The 22,171-nt window shown below is 34.6% G+C and overlaps 1 protein-coding gene and 3 long non-coding RNA genes across 7 annotated transcripts; 1 reads left to right on the top strand and 3 right to left on the bottom strand.

The window, feature by feature from the left end:
- Positions 1 to 224: 224 nt before the first annotated feature.
- On the bottom strand, positions 225 to 3,097 carry LOC132067600 (uncharacterized). Of its 2 annotated transcripts, none has more exons than XR_009417188.1 (4): positions 2,891 to 3,097; positions 2,068 to 2,798; positions 1,738 to 1,950; positions 225 to 649 (listed from the first exon to the last, which is right to left on the bottom strand). It is a non-coding gene; the product is annotated as an uncharacterized LOC132067600 (long non-coding RNA). The 2 variants fall into 2 exon arrangements; XR_009417189.1 differs by having other exon boundaries at positions 2,068 to 2,826; positions 2,938 to 3,097.
- Positions 3,098 to 4,117: 1,020 nt separating this feature from the next.
- Positions 4,118 to 5,230, bottom strand: LOC132067599 (uncharacterized). The gene is made up of 2 exons (XR_009417187.1): positions 5,117 to 5,230; positions 4,118 to 4,460 (listed from the first exon to the last, which is right to left on the bottom strand). It is a non-coding gene; the product is annotated as an uncharacterized LOC132067599 (long non-coding RNA).
- Positions 5,231 to 7,901: 2,671 nt separating this feature from the next.
- LOC132067598 (uncharacterized) lies at positions 7,902 to 11,275 on the bottom strand. 2 transcript variants are annotated; one of them, XR_009417185.1, is made up of 2 exons: positions 11,148 to 11,275; positions 7,902 to 10,130 (listed from the first exon to the last, which is right to left on the bottom strand). It is a non-coding gene; the product is annotated as an uncharacterized LOC132067598 (long non-coding RNA). The 2 variants fall into 2 exon arrangements; XR_009417186.1 differs by lacking the exon at positions 11,148 to 11,275 and adding an exon at positions 10,910 to 11,141.
- Positions 11,276 to 11,486: 211 nt separating this feature from the next.
- On the top strand, positions 11,487 to 14,485 carry LOC132067597 (serine/threonine-protein kinase PCRK1-like). 2 transcript variants are annotated; one of them, XM_059460869.1, is made up of 5 exons: positions 11,487 to 11,676; positions 12,319 to 12,677; positions 12,791 to 13,051; positions 13,141 to 13,263; positions 13,694 to 14,485. In XM_059460869.1, the coding sequence occupies exons 2-5, from the start codon at positions 12,339 to 12,341 to the stop codon at positions 14,219 to 14,221; spliced, it is 1,251 nt and encodes a 416-aa protein (XP_059316852.1). In that variant the 5' UTR covers positions 11,487 to 11,676; positions 12,319 to 12,338; the 3' UTR covers positions 14,222 to 14,485. The 2 variants fall into 2 exon arrangements, with proteins under 2 accessions (XP_059316852.1, XP_059316853.1); XM_059460870.1 differs by having other exon boundaries at positions 12,303 to 12,677.
- The last annotated feature ends 7,686 nt before the right edge of the window (positions 14,486 to 22,171 follow it).

Genomic DNA, 22,171 nt, shown 5'->3' with positions numbered 1-22,171 from the left:
AAGTTAAGGTGAAATTTCTGTTGGACTTGAGGATAATTGATGCTACCACGGTTGCACATTCCTACGGAAATCATGCATCAAAATATTACAAGTTGCAAAGCAAATAACTAAGACATAGACATGCAACAACAGAAAAAGAACACCAGTTGAGGCATGTAATCAAGAATGTATCCCTTTGGACAATTACAATAAGCTTCTCCTTATCTCTTTCTTTAGCTATAATAGAGCAGCTCCCTAAGGTCCAAGTAGTATAAGAAAGTAAGAGAACATATACGCATATCTATATCATCTCTATGTATTATTTCAAGGTATCAACAACTATTGTAGAGCTATCTCCTGATGCAGTAGGCACTATTTTCTTGCAGGACATTTTATCAGATATTTTATGTGCATCATTAGCACCCCCTGATCTTTCTCTAATCAAGAACACCTGTCACCTGTGATGCCATTTTCTAAAGGACGATGAAGAACCTAGATATCAAACGAAAAAAGAAACAACCAATATGCATAAAAAATAAAACTATATCCAATATTAGGATATTATACTTACTCGCCGTAACATCCGAATCTAATCTCTGTCAGTGCAGAAGATTCTGATTAATCGTCAATATTCATGTCAGGTTCAATCTTTCAATTTGCCTGTACATCTCTGAAAGGACACTTTAATTAAATTTTGAAAAACCCAATTTCAAAGGGAAAACCTCAAAATCCTTCTAAAACTACAAAAGTAAAATAAATTACCATATGCAACACTTCATTGACGCAAAAGAATAATATCAACCAAACCAAGAGCAATTAACTCGAGCATATCTTGTCAGGTTTATGAAGCTGCCATTACTTTCTGAGAAGCATTTTCACCCCCTTGTCACCAAGTAACTGTTGTGACAAGCTTTGGACCCCTAGAGTCTTATACTCATGCACATTATCAGATATCTCACCTTGAGGTAAACATAATGCTTAACTGACTCGTTTAGCTAGCGGGCAAACTTAGGATCCCGTAAGTTGATACACTCAAAATCAAAATTTAAATAAAGAAAATTCATATGAAAGAACTATAACGAGAGAACCTTAAAACTTCAAAGCATATGCTCAATGTAAGCATTGTGCCATCAGCCACATCTAGTTATAGATTCCTTAAAAATACATACTTTGAGCTCGTAGATTAGAGTTTCAGCAAGCATCCTTTTTGGTTTGTTCCTGAAATTGCCATTTTCTAAATAATTTTGATGCTTTTCTACAACCACTCAAACTTAACAGATCATCAAGCAGCCAAACAAATAATGATAATACAGGCAACACAAAGCAGCAAAAGTAGTTAGCATATTCTTTTCCCCTATCTATACTAACAAAAAAGAATCATAGAACTCATGACTGAAACAGTAAACCATTGAAAAAAATGATCAAATCAAGACAATAATCAGGTCAAATAGAAGGGGCCAATAGCTAAGAGAGGAATGAAATCAAATCATTAACCTTCCCATGGAACATAGCCAAAAACTATTGAAGGCTAATAATAGGACTTTTCAGCTTCAAAAGCATTGCGTAGACTCCCTCTAGAAAGTAAAAACAGAGTTAAAGAGTAATGTAACGTAACCTTCAGTTATTTTCATACAGAGAAACTAATATAACATAACAGAGGCATTCTGGAAAAGTAATATTCCTTTGTTCACCAATTCAAAGCTCGAAGATTAAAATATAAAGCACTACCTCAAAGTAAAATCTGTCGTCTTAACGTACCTTGTAGCTGGTAGCCAGATGAACCTAATATCAGCAAAATGGTTGCTCAGTTCAACAACTGAGACTACTTGATTACTGAGTGAAAGGAGGAAATATTAAGTGTCAATTGGCTGTTTAGAATCTAAACCACACTCCATATGTACTTTTCCTTGTACAGTAGAACTGTAGCAACCAGCTATCTGAAACTCATCTCATCACAAAGCATAGACGTAACTGGAACACCAATAACAATCTAATTTGGCGTCCGTTTTAAATTATCAAAATTAAACATACAAGCACCAATATGGCTTTTCTAACAATAGTAACCACAAGCCACACTCATCTGATCACCTTTTAAGAAGTCAATAATTACATATTCAGTTGGCACTTCCTCTAATCAAAATTTGAAATGGACACCGGACCTTCATCGCATGTTTGTAGAAGCAAGAATCAACTTGGTGGAGCGGACGGTAAGTGCACACAATAATATAAATTTCAATAAGCAATAGGAGGAGGATTTTTCATGAAGATAATTAACTGCAACATCTTCTATTGCAGAAGCCACTCCAAAATCAGTTTTAAAGCTTATGGGGATCCAAGGATTAACCTAGGATTAACCTTGTACCACTTAAAATGCACTCTTTTGATTTACATATGTATCTTAGGGAGGTAAAGTTTAATTTATCTCTCCTCTTATGTAAATTAGTCATATCAATAAATTTCTCATTTCATTAAAAGAAAAAAGTAACATTACAAACGCCAAGCTACTTAATCTTTCTCTGAAAGGAAAGAGATGCTTCCAAAAATCACCAAGTTTAGAGCCACTCTACAAAATTATAATAGAAAGAAATGTAATAAAAATATATGCTTCAAAAGAATTCTTACCTATCGAGTACACAAAATTCTTATTGAGTGGTGAGTCAGTAAATATAACAACCATTGTTACAAAAGAGAAGATGCATTCAGCATAAAGTACCTTATAATGGTCAGGCAGTTGTGACATCTTTTTTTTTTTTTTTTTTGTTTGAGTGCTGGAATAACTAAATCTCTTGCAATCTCAAAGGGATTTGACTCCATATGCACTGTGCATCACATTTAAAAAACCTGAAGCTATGCAAGTATTTTGCAAATCAGATAAAAACATATAATGGAAAAATTAAAATTGATAATATACATATTGGAAGTTTCCTGGCAATGCTGTTGAGTTCACCCAAAATGTACCTCCTTGCCTTCTAGTTCTTACATAAAGATGAAATCTCCAGCTTGTTGATTACTTCAGGCCGATTCTTCAATTGTTCTGGAACTATCATGGCCAGCTAAAAAGATTTCAAGCTGATTCTTAATACCCAAAACAATAGACCAGATGATGTGTTAAAAGGTAATTATAATCTTTTCAAGCTGCGTTCGTACACTTGCTGTTCACTTCTAAAGAGGAGTAAAATGTTGATATTGATTATAACAAATTTAAAATGACAACCAAATTTTGTATAAACCTGTACCTATTTCTTAGATCGATCATTTGCCTTTATACTTGTATCCAAACGTGGCTTAGCTCTCTATCACCTAAAATAATTGAAAACGAAACGAATCATCTATTGACTACTAGATATTCCATGCCCGTGCTCAGCACGGGCCCAACAAGTTGATTTGGAGCTTAGCTTTGATGTGTTCAATTATTATTTTCCAGTAGAGAATAGTCATAACAGCTTTTGGGAATTCAAGTTGGGAATCTCTAAATCACCAAAGATGAAAAATATAATCCAAAGCTCTAGAAAACCAAAGTATTTGCAATAGGTAATTTTACAGACATACAGATTAGCAGAATCTATTGCTTAATTTTAGTTGCCGTATTTCTAAATAGGACAATCTGGATATGACTTAAAAGAAAACTTTTTCCAATAAAACGTCAAAAAGCAAGCCGAAACATTTAAACTTTGTTTAGAATAATAGAGGCAAGAACAATACAAAAATACAAGTGTATTTTGTTACACTGAAACATAAATGTAACAAGAATACAAGATACATCATACAAAGAAGATTCATGTGAATTATTTGGAAGAGACGTGTCAATTACTTTTTCATGCACATTTCTCCAAAACAGTTACATCTTCAAACTAATGTCCAACAATGTAACATGAGACAGGCCAGTTTTTGTTAAATCTTAACATGTCATCTACATGTGCAGTCAAGCATAGTAAAATTTGTCCCGCACGCAGTGGCGGAGCCAGGATTTTCATCCAGGGGGTTCAAAAATTCTAAAAGGTAAATATACGAAGAAGTCAGGGGGTTCAACACCTACTATATATACAAAATAAAATAATTTTAAGTTTGAAAATACACTGTAATTTTTCGCCGAGGGGGTTCGGATGAACCCCCTGGATATAAGCTGGCTCCGCCCCTGCCCGCACGCTTAACGTGGCTAAGCTGTTTCCTGTAGAAATGGCTGGATTCTCCATTTCTATTGTGATATCTCTTCGTTCCTCTGCTAACATATAGAACCAAAAAAGGTCCTCAGATTCTTTTGCAGTAGTTCATTTGATAGATTACCTCTCTTTTTTGCAATATCAAGAGATAACGGAGGTTTCAGTTTGATACATTCCGTCTCTTTAATAATGCATATCAAAAGATTCTTGTATGAACAGCTACTAACGGCCAGGGTATATACATTGGTTAGAGGACTTCAGCATACACTCAAGTCAGGAGCCTTAATATTGAGTGTTTTAGTCGCCTCAATCATCAGAGAGCTGAAAAATGCTAAATCAGTTAGATGAGAGAATATTCATCACCCTTTTTAATCTTTAGTAGTAAAGTGCATTTTGAAATAGCTAGTAGCAAGTCCAGGTACATTAGTCGATGCAAGCTCAAAGTGGAACTCAGAGCAGTTGAGAGCATGAATTAGAAAAGGAAATTCCATTGTAGATACATCTGGAAGAATAAAATGTCCTAAATGTATCGCTAATTTTTTTCACATCCACATTGATATGACCAACTAAAAAGAATAGGAAGGAATAATATACTATAGACATAACTTTCCATATCAAGGAGTATGTACAAGGCTGGAGGCACAAGTTCTTTAAATGGTAACATAACTAACATGGTGCCTCGAATACCTGTCAGCAGTTTTATAAATTCCTATCTCATTGGACCATATGCTGAAATTTCGATAGAAAACAAAGCCATCCCGTACCAAAAACTGATGCTAAGTTAAGAACAGATGACTATGTCACGTTCAGTGTTATAAAAACGTTAGGAAGTTGGTGGAAAGGATTCAATTTGGGCAAATATGAAAAAACTTATCAATTGCTACAAGTCTCTACACATTCAAGACAAAGCATATATAAGCATTTAATGAAAAAACTGTCATTAACACTTTAAAATAGAAAAGGATATAGTAACTCACAATTTTTATTGGGCTCTATGAGTAACCATCAAGCATACGTGATAAGAGCTGTTCGAGCAGCAGCTTTCTGCAATGCCTTCACCTATTAGCCTCCATCTGAGATCACTTTTCTTCGAAAGAGATATCAGTAGCAACAATTTTTTGATGGGATAGTTGAGAGAGGTCCTGCCAAATATGCAACACACTATAATAGTGAAAAAAGTAGCTTCATTAGACTCTACATTGGATTAACTTCTCACAATCATACTATTTACGATTAAGCACGTAATGTGTATATTCGCTAAAAGAAAAGAAAAATAAGCAGTCATAATAGAACCAATAAAGCATTATATGCATGTGCCATGAAAGATGAAAATGATATCCATATGATTATGTGCTTCTATAATTTCTTTTTTTTTTTTACCATAAATAAATGGTATATCATCTGAGAGATGATGAGTACATGTATAAATAGAGAATAGGACAATTTTTCAAAATTTAAACTCAAACTTGTATGAAGAAAGGTCTAGCTGTTAGTACATCTATTAACTTAATGGTTTGTGAAAGAAAAACATAGAAGCATCAGGAAAAATAATAAGAAAATGCACCAGCAAAAATATTAAAGAATTGAATACATCTGTTATTTGGTATTGGTTATCAACATTGTAATAATTTTACTATTCGAGCAGAACATAAGGATGTGGGACATATGCTGTTGACACAATTACTATTAATTTTTTCCAAGTATTATATCAAGCATTGGATTACAGCTCCTGGATTTTGCATTTAGCACATTATTTACCAAGTAACTCATATTATGAAGAGAAGTACTTAGTAAGAACATGAAAGTTATTTCTTTGGACTTTTAATATTGCAGAAAACGGGTTCCAGAAGAATTTGCTCATCAGCAAATATAAGCCAGTAAAAGGATTAGAAGCTCTAGTTGGAGGTGGTTGAGACGGTGCAGGAAGTCAAATCCTCTCCACAAACGCTCCAAAATATGGTTTCACTTCTTTCCAAGCTTAATCCAAAGTAATGAGTGCAAAATAACATATAATATAACCTGATTTAAAAACTAACCAAACTCGATCTCAGAAAAATCGAATTCGTTAGCTAACCTGCATGAATAAGCAACAGGTCAAAAAACAATTAGTACATTAAAATTTCTTGAGAAACTACCCTCATAAAAAGGAATTACAAGTAAATCTCGAAGTCATTATCAAAAAAGAAAAGAAAAAAAGCAACTACAGACTTAATTATGTTATATCTCCACATTCAAAGCATTATATTCTTTCTGAATAATTTAACAAGAATCTTCTTCAACACATACTAAAATTAAGGGCCTGTTTGGAAAGCCACCCAGGTAATTGGAATTGGGTATAATTACACAGTTTGACCTGTTTGTTTGACCAGGTAATTACACAGTTAGGTGGGAATTGGGTGTAATTGAGAGGGTGTAATTACACTCTCCAATTCTCGGGGGGGGGGGGGTGAGAATTGTGTAATTACACCTGTAATTACGGGGTTACCTTTTTAGTTTATTTTTTTCTTTTTAAATTTATTTTTATTTCTATTATTTAATTTATTTTTTATTTTATTTTAATTTATTTTCTTTTCTAATTTATTTTTTATTTCTATTATTTAATTTATTTTTATTTTTACTTTTTAAATATTTTTATTTTTTAAAATATTTTTTTTATAGTATTTATATTTCATTTCCTTTCTTCTCATTCCAACCTTTACTTCTTGTGGTTCCATGTAATTGCTCATATTTTTTTAATTTTTAATTTTATTCATTTAGCATAACCGTGTTAATATTCTAATTTTTGAAACTACATCTCTTAATATTAGAAAGAATGAGTCATTAACAAACTTAACATATAATGGTACGTTGTTAAAGTAGAATTTCGTTGTGAATAAGGTTATAGCCTTATATTTTCCCTTTCTTTTGAATTATAGGAGTATTTACTTATGTTACGTTGAAACTTACTTATGTAACGTTGGAATTTGACATAAGAGTATTATGTTTTTTTTTTTCTTTTAGATTTTGAATTTGGGTTATATTTTTTATTTTAAAAATATTTGCTTTAGTACTATTGACTTGTTATTTCACATTGCATGTTGTTTATTTTTCACTTACAGTTGATAGAATTATTATCAAACATTTGAATAATGTTATGGCATTAAATTTATGAATATTCTTTTTTTTTGTCAAACATCCAATCCCATGATGTTCTCACAAAAAAAGTATGCTTTTAAGTTTTATAATCAATTAAAATTAAAATATTATTAATTTGAAATTATATATCAATTATTTTTCACAATATTAGTTACAAATATATGATTATTAAATAACATATTTTCAAGAAACAATGTATTATTAAATAACTAATTTAATATCATTTATAAAGGCACATATTTTTTAAATATTAATTTTAAATTTTTTATAATCAAATGTTATTTTTAAATTAAACTAACTGTGTAATTACACTTGTGCAACCAAACAACACGCTTGTAATTACACTGTAATTATATTATGACAAACAAACAGGTCATTGTAATTATAATACTGTGTAATTACTAGGCTGTGTAATTACTAGGGTGGTAATTACACCAATTCCAATTACCAGGTGGCTTTCCAAACAGGCTCTAAGCTGGAGATTTTGTTACAGGAAAGTGCAGATTCTTTACCTCTTAGCTGGTGGAATATCATTCTTAAAGAATATGATAATCTGCTTCTGAGTAAATTATAGTAACTCTATAGGAGCTTTTCTCACTCCACATTCAAAGTTTATCAAACATAAAATAAGGAGGCAATCAAATCTAATCGTATAGAAATTGAGAAGGCAATATAGAAAATCTCCTTGTAAAGCACATACAGTTGCTATCCTTAAAGTATTCATAGTTTATCCTATGCTACATTATCAAGAATCAATACTGCATTTAGTAGCTAACAATACTTCACTCAGAAAAGAGTCATTGCTACAATCTCAGTCAGAATTCAAACTCTATTGGAGAAAATAATGAATAGGATGTGATTCTATTCCACAAGATGTGTTACTTATAGAACAACAGACCTTGAAACAATCAATTCCGTCTTCCCATGCTCAAGTGCAACATGGAAGCCTGGAAGGCCTTGCTTTCCTTCTCCTTTTCAAATTGAATGGAAATTCCCCTAAGTTAGGCTTTCACATTCAAAGACCGAAGTGAATTCCATAAAACATTAATACGACATCAACAAACTTCACAATGTCAATTCCAATGAAAATACAAATAAGTCGCACCTTCAACCATCCATTTTCCGCATAACAGGATAAGGTGAAGTTATATCAGTAAATTACATCTGTGCATACCGACACTCATTTTTTGATTTTAAGACAAAACAGATGTGCATTATACATTTTTTCAGCCATCTACAGAGTCATATTACCCAATCATGCTAAATAATCAATCCCCTTGCAGTAGTCTGTTACTATAATTCAATAGTTCTTTTAACAGTCTCAATCTCTTACCTCCATGCTGCATCGTCAAAATCTTCTTCCATAAATACCTTAAGCGTATATAATCTGTTGAAAGGAAATTGCACATAGAATTGTGCATGTTTCTAATCACTTTGTGATTATCATGTAGCTTTGATCATACTCAATCTTTTTCAATAAGTGATAGCCAATTAATCAGCCGAGCACAATTTCAGAACAGCCACTATCCAGAAGTAATTCCACCTTTGATATGAAGCATGAACTCTTCTGTTTCAGAATAATGGCTAGCTAAAGTGATGAATGTAAGTCTATTACAAGCTATCTAATGACACAACTAATGATAAATAGAGTGCTCATTGAACAATTATCCTCGGTTCATTGTATAAGTTGCTTCCTTTTGCAAGTAGCTTGTCAAAAAAGCTTGGTCAAATCAGAAGAATATAATCATTATCAAATGCTTAAGTTATATCAAACTAACACAAATACAACTAACTAAAGCAGAATCAGCAGTAACACTAATTCAAGAAAAGGAACTACTCTCTAGTCTCTCTATCCCAAGTTGTATGAAACTCTTCCCATATGGGAAAATCCATAAATGTTTGACACTATTCCAGGAACAACTATAATTATATACAAGCTTCATAACTTTCAAAAATTCAAATTTATTCAACTATTAAATTTTAATTTTGATTATTTTCCTTAACTACTTGCATACAGATACAATGTTAGCAGAAATGTTATACACGCCAAATAAGATTATGTCAAATGGTCGTATATTAAGTACAGCTTCACGACAGAAAGTAAGAAAACTACAGCTTTCTACTGCAGATATGCGATGTCATCAAATGATAAATTCCATGAATTTCCCAGTAAATTTTGGTAATGAATGAGAAGGTAAAGGCAAGTGCAGATAAAGAACCACTCAACACATCTATTGTCTGTAAACAAAATTACACCAGGTAGCTTTTCTGCTTTATTTCTTCCTTTGTCTTGGAGAGGGAGATATACCTACAGTCTGTGGATTGGAATTCAAGATTCTTCTGATCAGTTTTTTTGCATTAGAGGAAAACCACAGTGCACATGTAAATTCAGCTTAATGTATCTGCAATCAAATCAATTCCTCATTCTTAGACTTTTTGCCAATAATATTCACTTATCTCAACATTCTCTGTCAAGGGAAATACTCCTATATAATACAGATTGCATTTTGGAATGACCAGCAATAAATGAGGACACCTTCTTATCTAATGACATGGGTGTGACTCTTCAAAAGGCAGATAACCAGAACGATTCCCATCATATATTGCTAAAAAAAATTATAAACTATAAAGCAAGAAAAAAAACTGAAATTCAAGAAAAGACTACCACTTTTATCATAGGAATTTGAGAGTGAGCTTGCTTTTTAACCTGTAGAAAGGTCCTCAAATACCAGAGAAAAGCCATGAAGCCGCTGGTATAGGGGTTTGTCAATGCCGACTGCCAGGAATTGAGTTTTGCTTGCGAGAAAGTTCCTTTACACTTTCTTTCTAATAGGAAAACCAGGGAGAGAAAGCAACCTGAGAAAGGGGAAAGATGCGACGGAACATTATGAAGGAAAGGATGCTTCTAGAATCATGTCAGGCAAGCAATGAAGGACTTTTTATGATACCAGTAATCTAAGTTCCCATAGATAGATTGAAAAAAAGACATAAAGACAGGAGGAAAATATCGCTTTGAAACTCTTCGATACAAAGACTGATAGATTAACCTTTGAAAGTCTGAACAGTAATAGATAAGAGCAAAAGAGAGAAACAAAAAGAAAAAAATGAAAGCCAACGAAAGGTAAAGGTTGACAACTTCTAGTACTACATGAAAAGTAACTACTTGATTCTACTATATCAGTGTGGTCAAAGGCGCGCTTAAGCCCTGAAGTGAGGCTCAAAACATGTTGAGCGCTTCGCCTCGCTTTATATGCGCTTCAGTGTTGTCATCAAGGCTCTGAGACATAACTTTTCTTGCCAATGAGCCTCTCTTGAAGAGGTGACAATAGATGAATGATATTTCACTTTATCGTAATGTTTTTACAATTTTTTTGTTCATATATTTGTAATTCATGCTTATTATTATTAGTCTTGGACTAAACTTATATATATATTTGTACTTTTGCACCATTGTGCTTTTTTTCATTAAAGCCCACGCTTTATTTGCGCTTTGCGCTTAAAGCCCCAGCTGATTTTTGCGCTTTTCGCTTTTGATAACACTGTACTATATGTATTAATACAGAACTGAAGACATAGTAAAATCATAGACGGTTAAGCATATCAACCTCAAAGCAGAAGCTAGATAAACATTATACTCTTAAACTGAATCTTTCCACTACCCCAACTGCAAGAAAACTCTTCCTTCACATAAATCAATCCACATAAACTTTCATAATTTAATTTAAAAAAATAAAAGGGGTACTTTCACTCTTCAAGAACTGATTCCCCAATATCTGAGTTGTCAAACATATTTATTTAACATTAGGTGGAGCCACATAGAATTACAATAAGAAATACTTATCAAGTAAAATAAAAAAAGGATTGAACGCAAACCCGATTTTTTTTTCTTTCAAGAATGGAACTTTCCCAACATTTTGAGCTTCCAAACAATCTTGTTTCACATTAATCGACCTATATATAATAATAGAAACAAATAGTCACCAAAATAAAACTAAAAATAATTTTTTTTTACCAGCGAGCGAAATGACGGTTCTGCCCTTGGTCGTCTCTATATAGTAGAAAAGAAAGATATCCTCTGATTCTCAAAGCACCCGAATCATTCTCTTTTTTCAATAAAATCAAACCTTCTTTTTTTTTTTATATTCATTTTATTTAATTCTTTCTATCTCTTTTATTGTTTTTCCAAATCTCCATTTTTATTTGCCTAAGGGATTTTAGGTTGGTGAGCTGAAATCCAGCTGCCAAGCATTGACTTCCCTAGATCATGGGATGCTCGTTGCTTACTTGTATTCTTGATTTCCTTCAAAAAAAATTCTTCTTTAAATTAGTTCATCATTAAGCCTTTTCTGAAGTTTAGCTCAACTCTCATTGTTAGCCCAATCATTCTCCATTGCCCCTAAAGGTAAATATACCTCTTCTTCTATTTTCTTTTTCATATTTTCTTGATCATCAACCATTTCAAAGGTGATCGTCGAAATTGCCACTCTGCCTTTTTTCTTCTAATTCTTTGTTTCTCGTTTATGTTTCCCTTTTTAATATTCCTTTTTAATCCATTAAATTATGGTTAGTATATTTAAAATGTGATATTTCTACCCTGCTACCCTGTTCTTTGAATTAAAGCTTCCTTTATTGGGTTTATGGGATATGGAAAATTGATGAACTTTGTAGCTTCCTCTATATTATTATTATTATTTTTTTTAAAAAAAAAAATCTGCACTCCATGTCTTTTATGATTTCCAGGCTAGTGAAATTTTCGAAGGTGTTGGTACTTGAAAATTGAGAGATATTTTCTTCTATATAGCACTCCATATTCAATCTGTATTGGTGTTATTTGGTTTCCAAGGCTAGCTAAAAGAAGGAACAAACTTTTAGTGTCTTTGAAGCTAATCAGCACAATGATAATGAAGTAAAGGAGTATTTCTTTTAGGGAACTTCAAAAGCTAATTAATTACTCATTTCTGAGGATGCTAGTCGATTTGAATTTTGCAAAGAAAGAATTGCATATATATATATTCTTTGGTTGGGTAGTGACATATGTATGCAGGTTCGTGTTGTTGAAGGGCTATGAAGTGTTTCCAGTTCTCAAAGAATGACGATGAGAACAAGACTACAAAGTCCACATCAGGGCAGTCTTGTGCCTCTGTTTCAACAGATGCTGAGCTGAAAGGATCCACTACTTCTGTGTCATCAGACATTAGCATGGAGTCCTTATCGTTTTCATGCTTGTCACATAAAAAGCCCTGCAACCTTAGAGTCTTCACAGTTGAAGAGTTGAAGACCGCCACCAGGAATTTTAGCCGATCCCTCATGATTGGAGAAGGCGGTTTTGGAGGTGTATACAGGGGCGTTTTAAGGGACAGGACTGATATCGCTGTTAAACAACTCAGCCAGAGAGGATTACAGGCTAGTTTCATCTTTAGTGATAAAACAATAATCACTTGATCATTGCAAAATATTATATGATTTTGAAGTCAATTAGATGGTTTTTATGAAATTGAGTTTGGCTTGTGATTTAGGGGCATAAGGAATGGGTGACTGAAGTGAACGTCCTGGGTGTCGTTGAGCATCCAAATCTTGTAAAACTCATGGGCTATTGTGCACAGGATGACGAGAGAGGAATACAGCGTCTGCTGGTATATGAGTTCTTGCCCAACAGAAGTGTGCAGGATCATTTAATGAGTCGTTTTATTTCACCTTTGCCATGGGAAACAAGATTAAATATCGCCCGTGATGCTGCTCGAGGCTTGGCTTACCTTCACGAGGGAATGGAGTTTCAGGTGATTCACTTTTCCCTCTTTACACTTTTCCACCTCAAAATGATACATTCGTCTTATCTTCATTTTTATATGCATGTTGTTTGGTGCAGATTATCTTTAGAGATTTCAAATCATCTAACATTCTCTTGGATGAGAAATGGAATGCAAAGCTTTCCGATTTTGGCTTGGCCAGATTAGGCCCTTCTGACGGACTAAGCCATGTCTCAACAGCGGTACGCCTAAGGGCTCCATTTAATTAATCATCTTTACATGTGTTCAAAGTACTTAGATGAGTTAAGATAGTACACATTTATGTGTTTGACAGTGTACTACTGTTCCACACCCTCCGCCCCGCTTGAAGCCACATGTTTGATGGTCTATCTCACAAATATTTAGAGTGATATTTCTACCTGAGTATATCAAAATTAGAAAATATTTATTGCTACTTGTAAAGCACTATGAAAATACTAGTATTAAACAATCAAACTTTAGTTGCTTAAACTAATTATATTTAAAGTAATTTAATTTAGGACATGGAATATCTCAAAATATGTCAAAGATGTTGGATTTTGCTTTTAAAGCGCCATCACTATGTGAAATATCCTATTTTGTAAAACATAATTAATCAAATAACTTGGTGATGAATGTGCTTTATTTCATTAGGTGGTGGGAACTGTCGGATATGCTGCTCCGGAATATATACAGACTGGGCGCCTAACATCCAAGAGTGATGTATGGAGCTATGGAGTGTTTCTATATGAACTCATTACTGGCAGGCGTCCCTTGGACAGAAATAAACCAAAAAACGAGCAGAAACTTCTGGAATGGGTGAGACCGCATCTTTTAGACCTGAAGAAGTTTGAACTAATTTTGGATCCTCGACTGGATGGGTACTATTCCCTTAAATCTGCTCAGAAGTTAGCTGCCATAGCTAATAGGTGTCTAGCTAAACACCCGAGAAATCGTCCCAAAATGAGTGAGGTCTTGGAGATGGTGAATCGGGTCGTGGAGGCAACTGAAGCAAAAAGTCCAGGGATCCCTATAGAAGAAAGTTCAGCCCATAACATCGAGGATGAGAAGTTCAGAGTAAGGTGTCTAAATGCAAGCAGAAGGTTGGTGGAACACATTCCTAGAGAAAACAAGTTACTGGTATGGAAATTGTGGAAGCCTAAGCTTGTCAGTTCCAATTAAGCGGCTGAATGAAACTAAAGGAAGATGAGTGGATCTGCCTTCCTCGTCAATGAAGCACTGCTACTTCTGGTTTTCTTGTGCAAATGACTCAAATTGTAAAAATGTCTTTATTTTGAACGTTTGACTAAAGCGGCCAAAGCTTCCAACTAGAGGGAAGATTGGTTTTATGGCTCATTACAAATGTTCTTTTAGGAAATCGGTAAACAAAACACGAGATATTTGTAGAAGTAATTTTTCTATTCAAATTATAACTGGTCATAAGGAGATCGTTTCCTCCCAACAATAAAGAAAGTATGTTGAACATAGTAAATACCCAAACCGCAATGACCAAATATAAAGGAAAATTCACCCGTCAATAGTAACTCTAAGAGTTATTTATGGGTAATAATTACCTTTTAATTTAATTATTTCTCATAGCTATAATGAATTTTCTATTTACCCATCATAGTCATATCAAATACATAGAGTTATTCCACTGTACCATTCTTTTCGCTCAACCCTCTCTCTCTTCTCCCTCAACTCTCTCTCTTTTTTCCCTCTCTTCTCCCTCGACCAGCCACTGTCTAACTCTGTTGCCGCTATCAACCACTCCATCTCCCTCCTCCTTCTGCTTCTTCACCGTCATAGAAGAGAGAGACAGACGGAGACAGCAAAAACAGAAGGAGAAAAAGCGAGTAGTAGCAGCAGAGAAATCGTCACCGGTCATCTTCTCCGGAGAAGGTCAACCGGAGCCCAACCAAACAGCCGCCTCTCTCTCTCTTCCTTTCTCTCATCTCTACACATCACCACACTCCGTCATCTACGCAAATCACCACCGTCGAACTAGGCCCATCACCACCCATTACCAAACTACTACCCCCTTCACCGCGAATCACCCTTAAACACCGTCGCCACCCAGCGTCAGATCCATATCTAAAATTACGAAGTTGCGATCAATCCATTATCGAATTTAATACAATGTATCCTTTATATACCAAATCATGAATTTTTCAGTGTATCTATATATAATGCATGAAATACAATGTATCCTTTAAGTGTGCATTCTTCATTTTCTTAATGTATATATTATTCAACAAGGTCGCATTTGTATAATCTCCGGTGGAGTTGTTGCAGATCTGTATGAATACAGTGTATCTAATTTTTTTTTATTGACTAAATACAGTATATTTTTAAAAGGATTTGAATGCATTTTTCATTTATTTGAGTGTAAATACATTCAAATACAGTCGAATATAAATTTTTTTTGAGTGTAAATACATTCAAATACAGTTGAATACATTCAAAATAATTATTTTTCATTAATTAAAAGGATTTCTGAGTATAAATACAATCAAATACAGTGCCTTGCTGCTCGGAGCTCGAATACATTCAAATACAATCAAAACAAAAGGATATATAAATATATAAATGCACTAAAATACACAGGTTCATCGTGTATTTAAATGCAATGGAATACAATCATTTTGAATACACATGTATTCACAGAAATTAAGGTTCCATGTATTCAAATACAGTCAAATACATGTGAAATCATATAAGGCTAGATACAAGTGAACAGTGGATTCAAATACACTCAAATACACGTGAATTGCCTAAATGTAGCTCCAAACCGTAAATAAGTAAAAGGTAGTTACTATTCGTTAAGAGCTCTTAAAATGTAGTTATTTGTATAAGTTACCCAAATATAAAATGATTAACACAAAATCTATCATTCTCATATAAAAGGATGCAGCGAGCCTGCAACTCGCAAGTAGGGGTGGGCGTTCGGTTCAGTTTTCTCATACTTCGGTTCGGCTATTTCGGGTTCGGTTTTTTGAAGGTAGACACCAAACACCGAACCAAACTAATTCGGTTCGGTTCTTTCGGTTTCGGTTTTTTGAAGTTTGGTTCGGTTCGGTTTCGGTTTTTTCAATTCGGTGTTTTCAAATAGGACACATTTCTAGATTTATGAATTCACAAAGATCTCATGGCTGGATATGCACCAAATTTCTGATAGCATAGCTCCTAGAAACCGAATGTAGAGAAGCATCGAGGAATTGGTATTGCACTCAAGTTGCAAAATGTTGAGAGCAAGACACCAAAAAAATGACTAGGAGTTGCAATATTTAGGCTCTCCTCCACCATATATTAGAAATTTCAAGAATTCCTCCATTAAATTTCTTCTCTTTGCCATCAATTTTCTTCCTTTCCATTAATCTTTGAACCAATGATTTATAATACTAGACTAATTATGGGTTGCATTGTATAGCAAGATGTTAATTGTTAAACACCACGAGGCACGAACCCATTGTCATTAACGTGAGATACTAACTACTATTCGCTTAATTCGAACAATTTATTGTTAGGTTTTGAAGTATATATACGAGGATCCACACGAATCTAACGCAGAATATTGATTTGTTAATTTCTTTGGGATATAACTTAATTACCACAAACTCACTGTCATGGATGCAAAGTTTTATGGTTACTTTAAATTTAATAGCTCAGATTCGAAAAAATCTAGTACTCTATATTCCGTTAAGTTGGACATATCGCTTGGGTTGCTTGTCTCAAGTCGAATTCATACTTATGTTAATTGTTGTTAATTTGTAAACCGAGATTAAGCATGTGAGTTGGAACAATATCTCGCATAAGAAGATTAAAATGCAAGCTCGATCTCGAGGCATACTTTCTTAGAAATGCAAGCCGAATATGCTGAGGGGCAGACTTTTAGTTATATTTAGTTATGCCGGATCCGGCAGACTTTTAGTTGTGTTTAACTAAAAGTCTGCCGGAGGGGGCAGACTTTTAGTTATGTTTAGTTATGCCGGGTCCGGCAGACTTTTAGTTATGTTTAGTTATGCCGGGTCCGGCAGACTTTTAGTTGTGTTTAACTAAAAGTCTGCCGGAGGGGGCAGACTTTTAGTTATGTTTAGTTATGCCTGTCTGTTCTCATATCGTTTCTTATATTGCTTTGTATTGTCTCGGTTATTAGTATTAGGAAAACTTAATACATTGATCCGTGTGGTGATTTTCGGGTTCAAGAGGAGTTGAGTATTTTGGAAAGGAAAGCATCACCGATAGAGGAAATAACAAAAGAAAATATGAAAATGCGAGAGTTAGCCGATATCCTTGAATGCTTATTGTTTGGGCTCCTTCTACCGAAAGTTAATTATTTATTAGATTAGCTCATTGGTGGAGGAGAAATGAATCTACTCACTCCCCCTATACTTCCTAAAGAACAAATGTAATGGAAGCTGTACAATGAAACGTGCTTTCAGAGAACATATGAAGGAGACAAACCATGAGGTCACAATTTGAGCTTTGTTTTTTGCACTCCCCCTATACTTCCTCCACTTCTCTCACAATTTGAGCTTTGTTTTTTGCACTTCTACTACACAAGCCAAAGAAATGGCGGAAAAGTCACGGATACACATAAAATCTACCGAGCGAGATCCAAAATGAGGTCCATGTCATTCATTCAAAGAAAAACTCCATGAAATTAAATTGCTTCTGTCCAACAACAAAGGCTATCCGAATGCTCAAAACCAAGAACCGCAACAAACAACGTACAAGACAAAAACAAGCAACACAAACAACATAACGATAAAATGAGCAAGTGGCCAAACAAACCAAACGGCCAAACAACATAAATGTCCTAAATTTTAGCTCCAAATACAAAACATAAGTTGTAACACTAAGTGTTAAATCCATCGTCTCACATAACAATCATAATTAAGTCCGAAATTCACCAAATTCAAAACATAAGCTTAAAGTTGAAGGTGAATCCGCCTATCTTCAAGACATCTCTCAATATGCTTCATTAAGCTAGATGTGCCATTTGCTCTATGATAATTAAGTATCGCACCACATGTTAAGCACCTAGCTTTACGCCTTTCTTCATTGTCTTGAACCATCATAAAATGTTCCCAAACTTGTGAGCGAGCTCTAGAAGGCATGATTGAACTTGAAAATAACAAAAAATACATAAAACCAAAAGTTAGAATATAACTCTCAAGATAAAATAACAAAACTACAAAATAAAGTATTGAACTTACCACTAGTAACAAAGAACCAAATTGCAATCATACATCAACAATGCAAGGATCTCTTCCACTATTTGCCATGTCTAAAGATAATTTAATCAAATATGTCATACAACATAAAAAAGTATATTATTTTTTTCACTAAAACACATAAAAAATACAAAATCTTACCAAGTTCAAGTTCCTCAAGATGATCCAAACTTTCTTCCACACTAACAGATTTAGTCTCTTTCCTAAGCCAATCTTGAACACAAATAAGAGATTGCACACATTTAGGAGTCAACGAACTTCTAAACGAATCAAGTACACGACCACCGGTACTAAATGCACATTCCGATGCCACACTAGAAATCGGAATAGCCAACACATCACGAGCCAACTCTGAAAGAACAGGAAATCTAGGAGCATTAACTTTCCACCAACCTAAGATACTAAACTCAACGGCGGTTTCACTTTCATCTATTGGCTCTTGTTCTTCACCAATGTATTTATCCAACTCGGATTTAGCACACCCACTTCCCGAATCTTCCTTTTGTTTCTTCAAGTGAAGCTTAGTTCTCAGAGCATTTGATTTCACACTTGAAGAGGACCCGGAGCTAGAAGTTACATCAGATGTATCATGAGATGAAGTAGATACAGAAGGAGGCAATTGATGATGAGATGCTCTTGAATAATTTTTTAGATACTCTCCAAACAAAGATTTCATATAATCGTACACTCCTTCGCTTACTTTCTTTCCAACTTCCTCCCCAAATAGCTCTTCAAGTGCAAAGCTAACATATACAAACTTATTGCGAGGATCCAATATGGAAGAAATAAAAATCATTTTGTTCATCTTTTCAGGATCACCCCAATACTTCCTAAACTTTTCTCTCATCCGCTCAGCCATGTTACTCAAACTAAGATCTTCACTTGCTACACACGCTTTCAAATATGCATCAAGCTCACATATATCCTCAAAATGAACATTAGAAGTAACATAATGTGAACTCCGAAGCCTTTACGGTGAGCTCGTAAAATCTTTCAAGAAACTTTATCACATTCCTTACATTCACCCAATCATCACATTCAAGCGTACCTGCGACACTTCCATCTTCACAAACATGAGTAGCAAGATAAGTTTTAAAATTCTCATCAAAAAAATCAAACCTATCAAATGCCTTCTCGAAATTTTGTGCCGTGTTCAACATCGCGTAGGTGGAATTCCACCTAGTAGGCACATCTAGAATTAATGTTTTAGCACATCCCACCTTTTGAACTTCACAACATTTCTTAAAACTTCTTGTTCTTGCCGAAGATCCTCTAACATACCTTACCATTTGCCTAACACGTTTAACAGAAGCATCAATTTCCTTCAAACCTTCTTGCACAATTAGATTAAGTATGTGAGCCATACACCTCACGCCAAGATGCTTACCATCCATTATATTAGTTCCCCACATATTTAACTCATTTAGACAATTCTCTAACCGTAACATCGTTTGAAGAAGCATTATCAACGTAATAGTAAATACCTTGTCCAAGTTCCAATGAAGCAGCAATTACTAATAGTCTCGCCATGTGCTCACCCTTATGACTAGTGACGGGCAAAAGTTCGATTCTTTTATGCAACTTCCAATCTTTATCAATAAAGTGAGCAATAAACACATATAATTAATTTTTTGCAATGATGTCCATGTGTCCGTGGTAAGGCAAACTTTTGAATGTGCTTCTCTAAAAGACTTCTTCAAATTTTCTCTCGCTTATCGTACGTGCTCATAACAATCCCTTGTTATTGTTCTACGGAAGGAATTTGAAACGAGAGGTTGGGCTAGACTCATAAACTTCTTGAAGCCTTCCTTTTCTACAAAGCTAAATGGTAGTTCATCAATAATTATCATCTCAACTAAAGCCCTCCTAATTAATTGTTGATCAAATTCCCAATGCTCCTCTATCTCATTCTTATCCTTAGATGGAAAATGTATCTTTTTCTGAGTGGGAGGTTTAATTAGGGATTTATATGCGTTGCACCTCCCTAAATGTTGTCTCAATCCCGTTGTCCCATTTACAGTTGCAGCAGCAAGATCTTTTTTACAATACTTACATTTCGCTTTATCAATTCCCTGTACAACAATCTTCTCAAAATGACCCCAAACAACAGATCTAGATTGCATTTCTTTTCTTTTCTTTGTTACCTGGGTGTCAAGTGAGTTATCATTGCTATCGCATCATCCGTATGAGGTATGCTACCGATTGAATCGGCAACACTTAATTTAGTTTCATCCGCCATCTACGAAAATTAAAGAGAAAATATAAGGCATTGTAGGCCAAAGACGTTAAAAACCAAACAACGAAAAATAACAGCACAACCACCAGCCACCAGGTATGATAAAAGTCTTTTTCTTTTTTCCATATACATAGAGATCTCAAACAACTACCCATTTAATTACAACAAATTCACAACCACCACATTATCATGTTACAACAATCAAAATAGTAGCAAGAAACTCACATCAACAAGATAGTAACACAAAGCAATGAAACACCATAAATTCGCTGCCAGAAGTGAGAGAGAGAAATACTTACTTTGTCGCCGCTGGAACTAGGAAGAGAAGACGGCAAGACGTCGCCGGCACCTGGAAGAGAAGTCGCCGCTCGCCGCCGCTGAGAGACTGAGACAAAGGAGAGAGAGAAGTAAAATTAGGGGCATGTTTGAAAGAGAAGTCGTCGACGTCTGTAACTGCTTCTTTTGCTCGTTTCTTATCTTTTGTTGTGAAAGTGTGAATTGTGAAATACAAAAGAAAGAATAAAGATTGAAGGGCTTGGGCCTTGGGTTAATGGGTCTTATTTGTTACGGGCCGAATTTATTTAATGGGCATGGGCTGGAGACTATTTAATATTTTTGGGCTGTACATGAAATTTCGGTTTAAACCGAAAACCCGAAAAACCGAACCCCAAACCCCGAACACCGAACCGAATCCCGAAATTTTTGAAAATTGAAACCGAACCCGAACCGAAAACCCGAAAACCCGAACACCGAAAAACCGAATTAATTCGGTTCGGTCCGGTTTTTCGGTTTTCGGTATTTATGCCCACCCCTACTCGCAAGATGAAAATGATTGATGATGCGATCAGTACTCTCTTTTCTTTAACAATGTTGCAAGATATAACCCTTTTAACATTAATCTCCTGCAATATATTCTCAATTATCAACACTGGAAGCAAAAACAAAACAATAATGTAATCCAAAATAAACCAGAAGGGTAGATCTATAAATAACTAAAAAAGTCTAGAATTTAACCAGGAAGATTATAAAACCCAACAACTGCGGAAGGCTGTGGTTTCAATATGATGGTCTACTTGCTAAACAAGCGATCACAATTCACGCTTATTTCGCTTCATGGCACCGGAATTACAATATTCAAGCATACAATGTCCCAAAGAGATGTATTTAGAATAAAAAGGGTAGCTCCACATCTCTCAACAACAAGTTGAAAACTGAAATCTCCATTCCCGTTAGTTTGTGAAAGCTCATGCCATGTCAATTACCTTATAAATGATCTCACTCTACAAAGATAGAGTCCAGCAATCTTTTACCTTCATCGGTCAGCTCTATGTTGATCCGCCATGCATGATAGGCTAGGGTGGATCTGAGGAGAGGGGGGGGGGGGGGAGGGTGTTCATCCGAACCCTGGACAAAAAATTATGTTATATATACACGACAAATTTTCTGATTTGTATATGTATATATTGATTTTAAATCTGTTGAACACAATGCTACAGTTTAGCTCAATGGAGTAGGGGGTTCAAAATTTGCATGAAGGTTAGAAGTTGTAAGAATAAAACACAGAGCGAGAACAAATTATGTACCTTTATAACGCAACAGAGATCGTCAAACTCACCACCGAAAAAATTACCCCAAGTCGAACTTCAATTCACTAACAAA

This window comes from Lycium ferocissimum, chromosome 8 (genome assembly GCF_029784015.1).
Source record: "Lycium ferocissimum isolate CSIRO_LF1 chromosome 8, AGI_CSIRO_Lferr_CH_V1, whole genome shotgun sequence".
Taxonomy (NCBI): domain Eukaryota; kingdom Viridiplantae; phylum Streptophyta; class Magnoliopsida; order Solanales; family Solanaceae; genus Lycium; species Lycium ferocissimum.
Note: the sequence above shows the minus strand (reverse complement) of the source record. Positions and strands in the feature narration are given on the sequence as shown.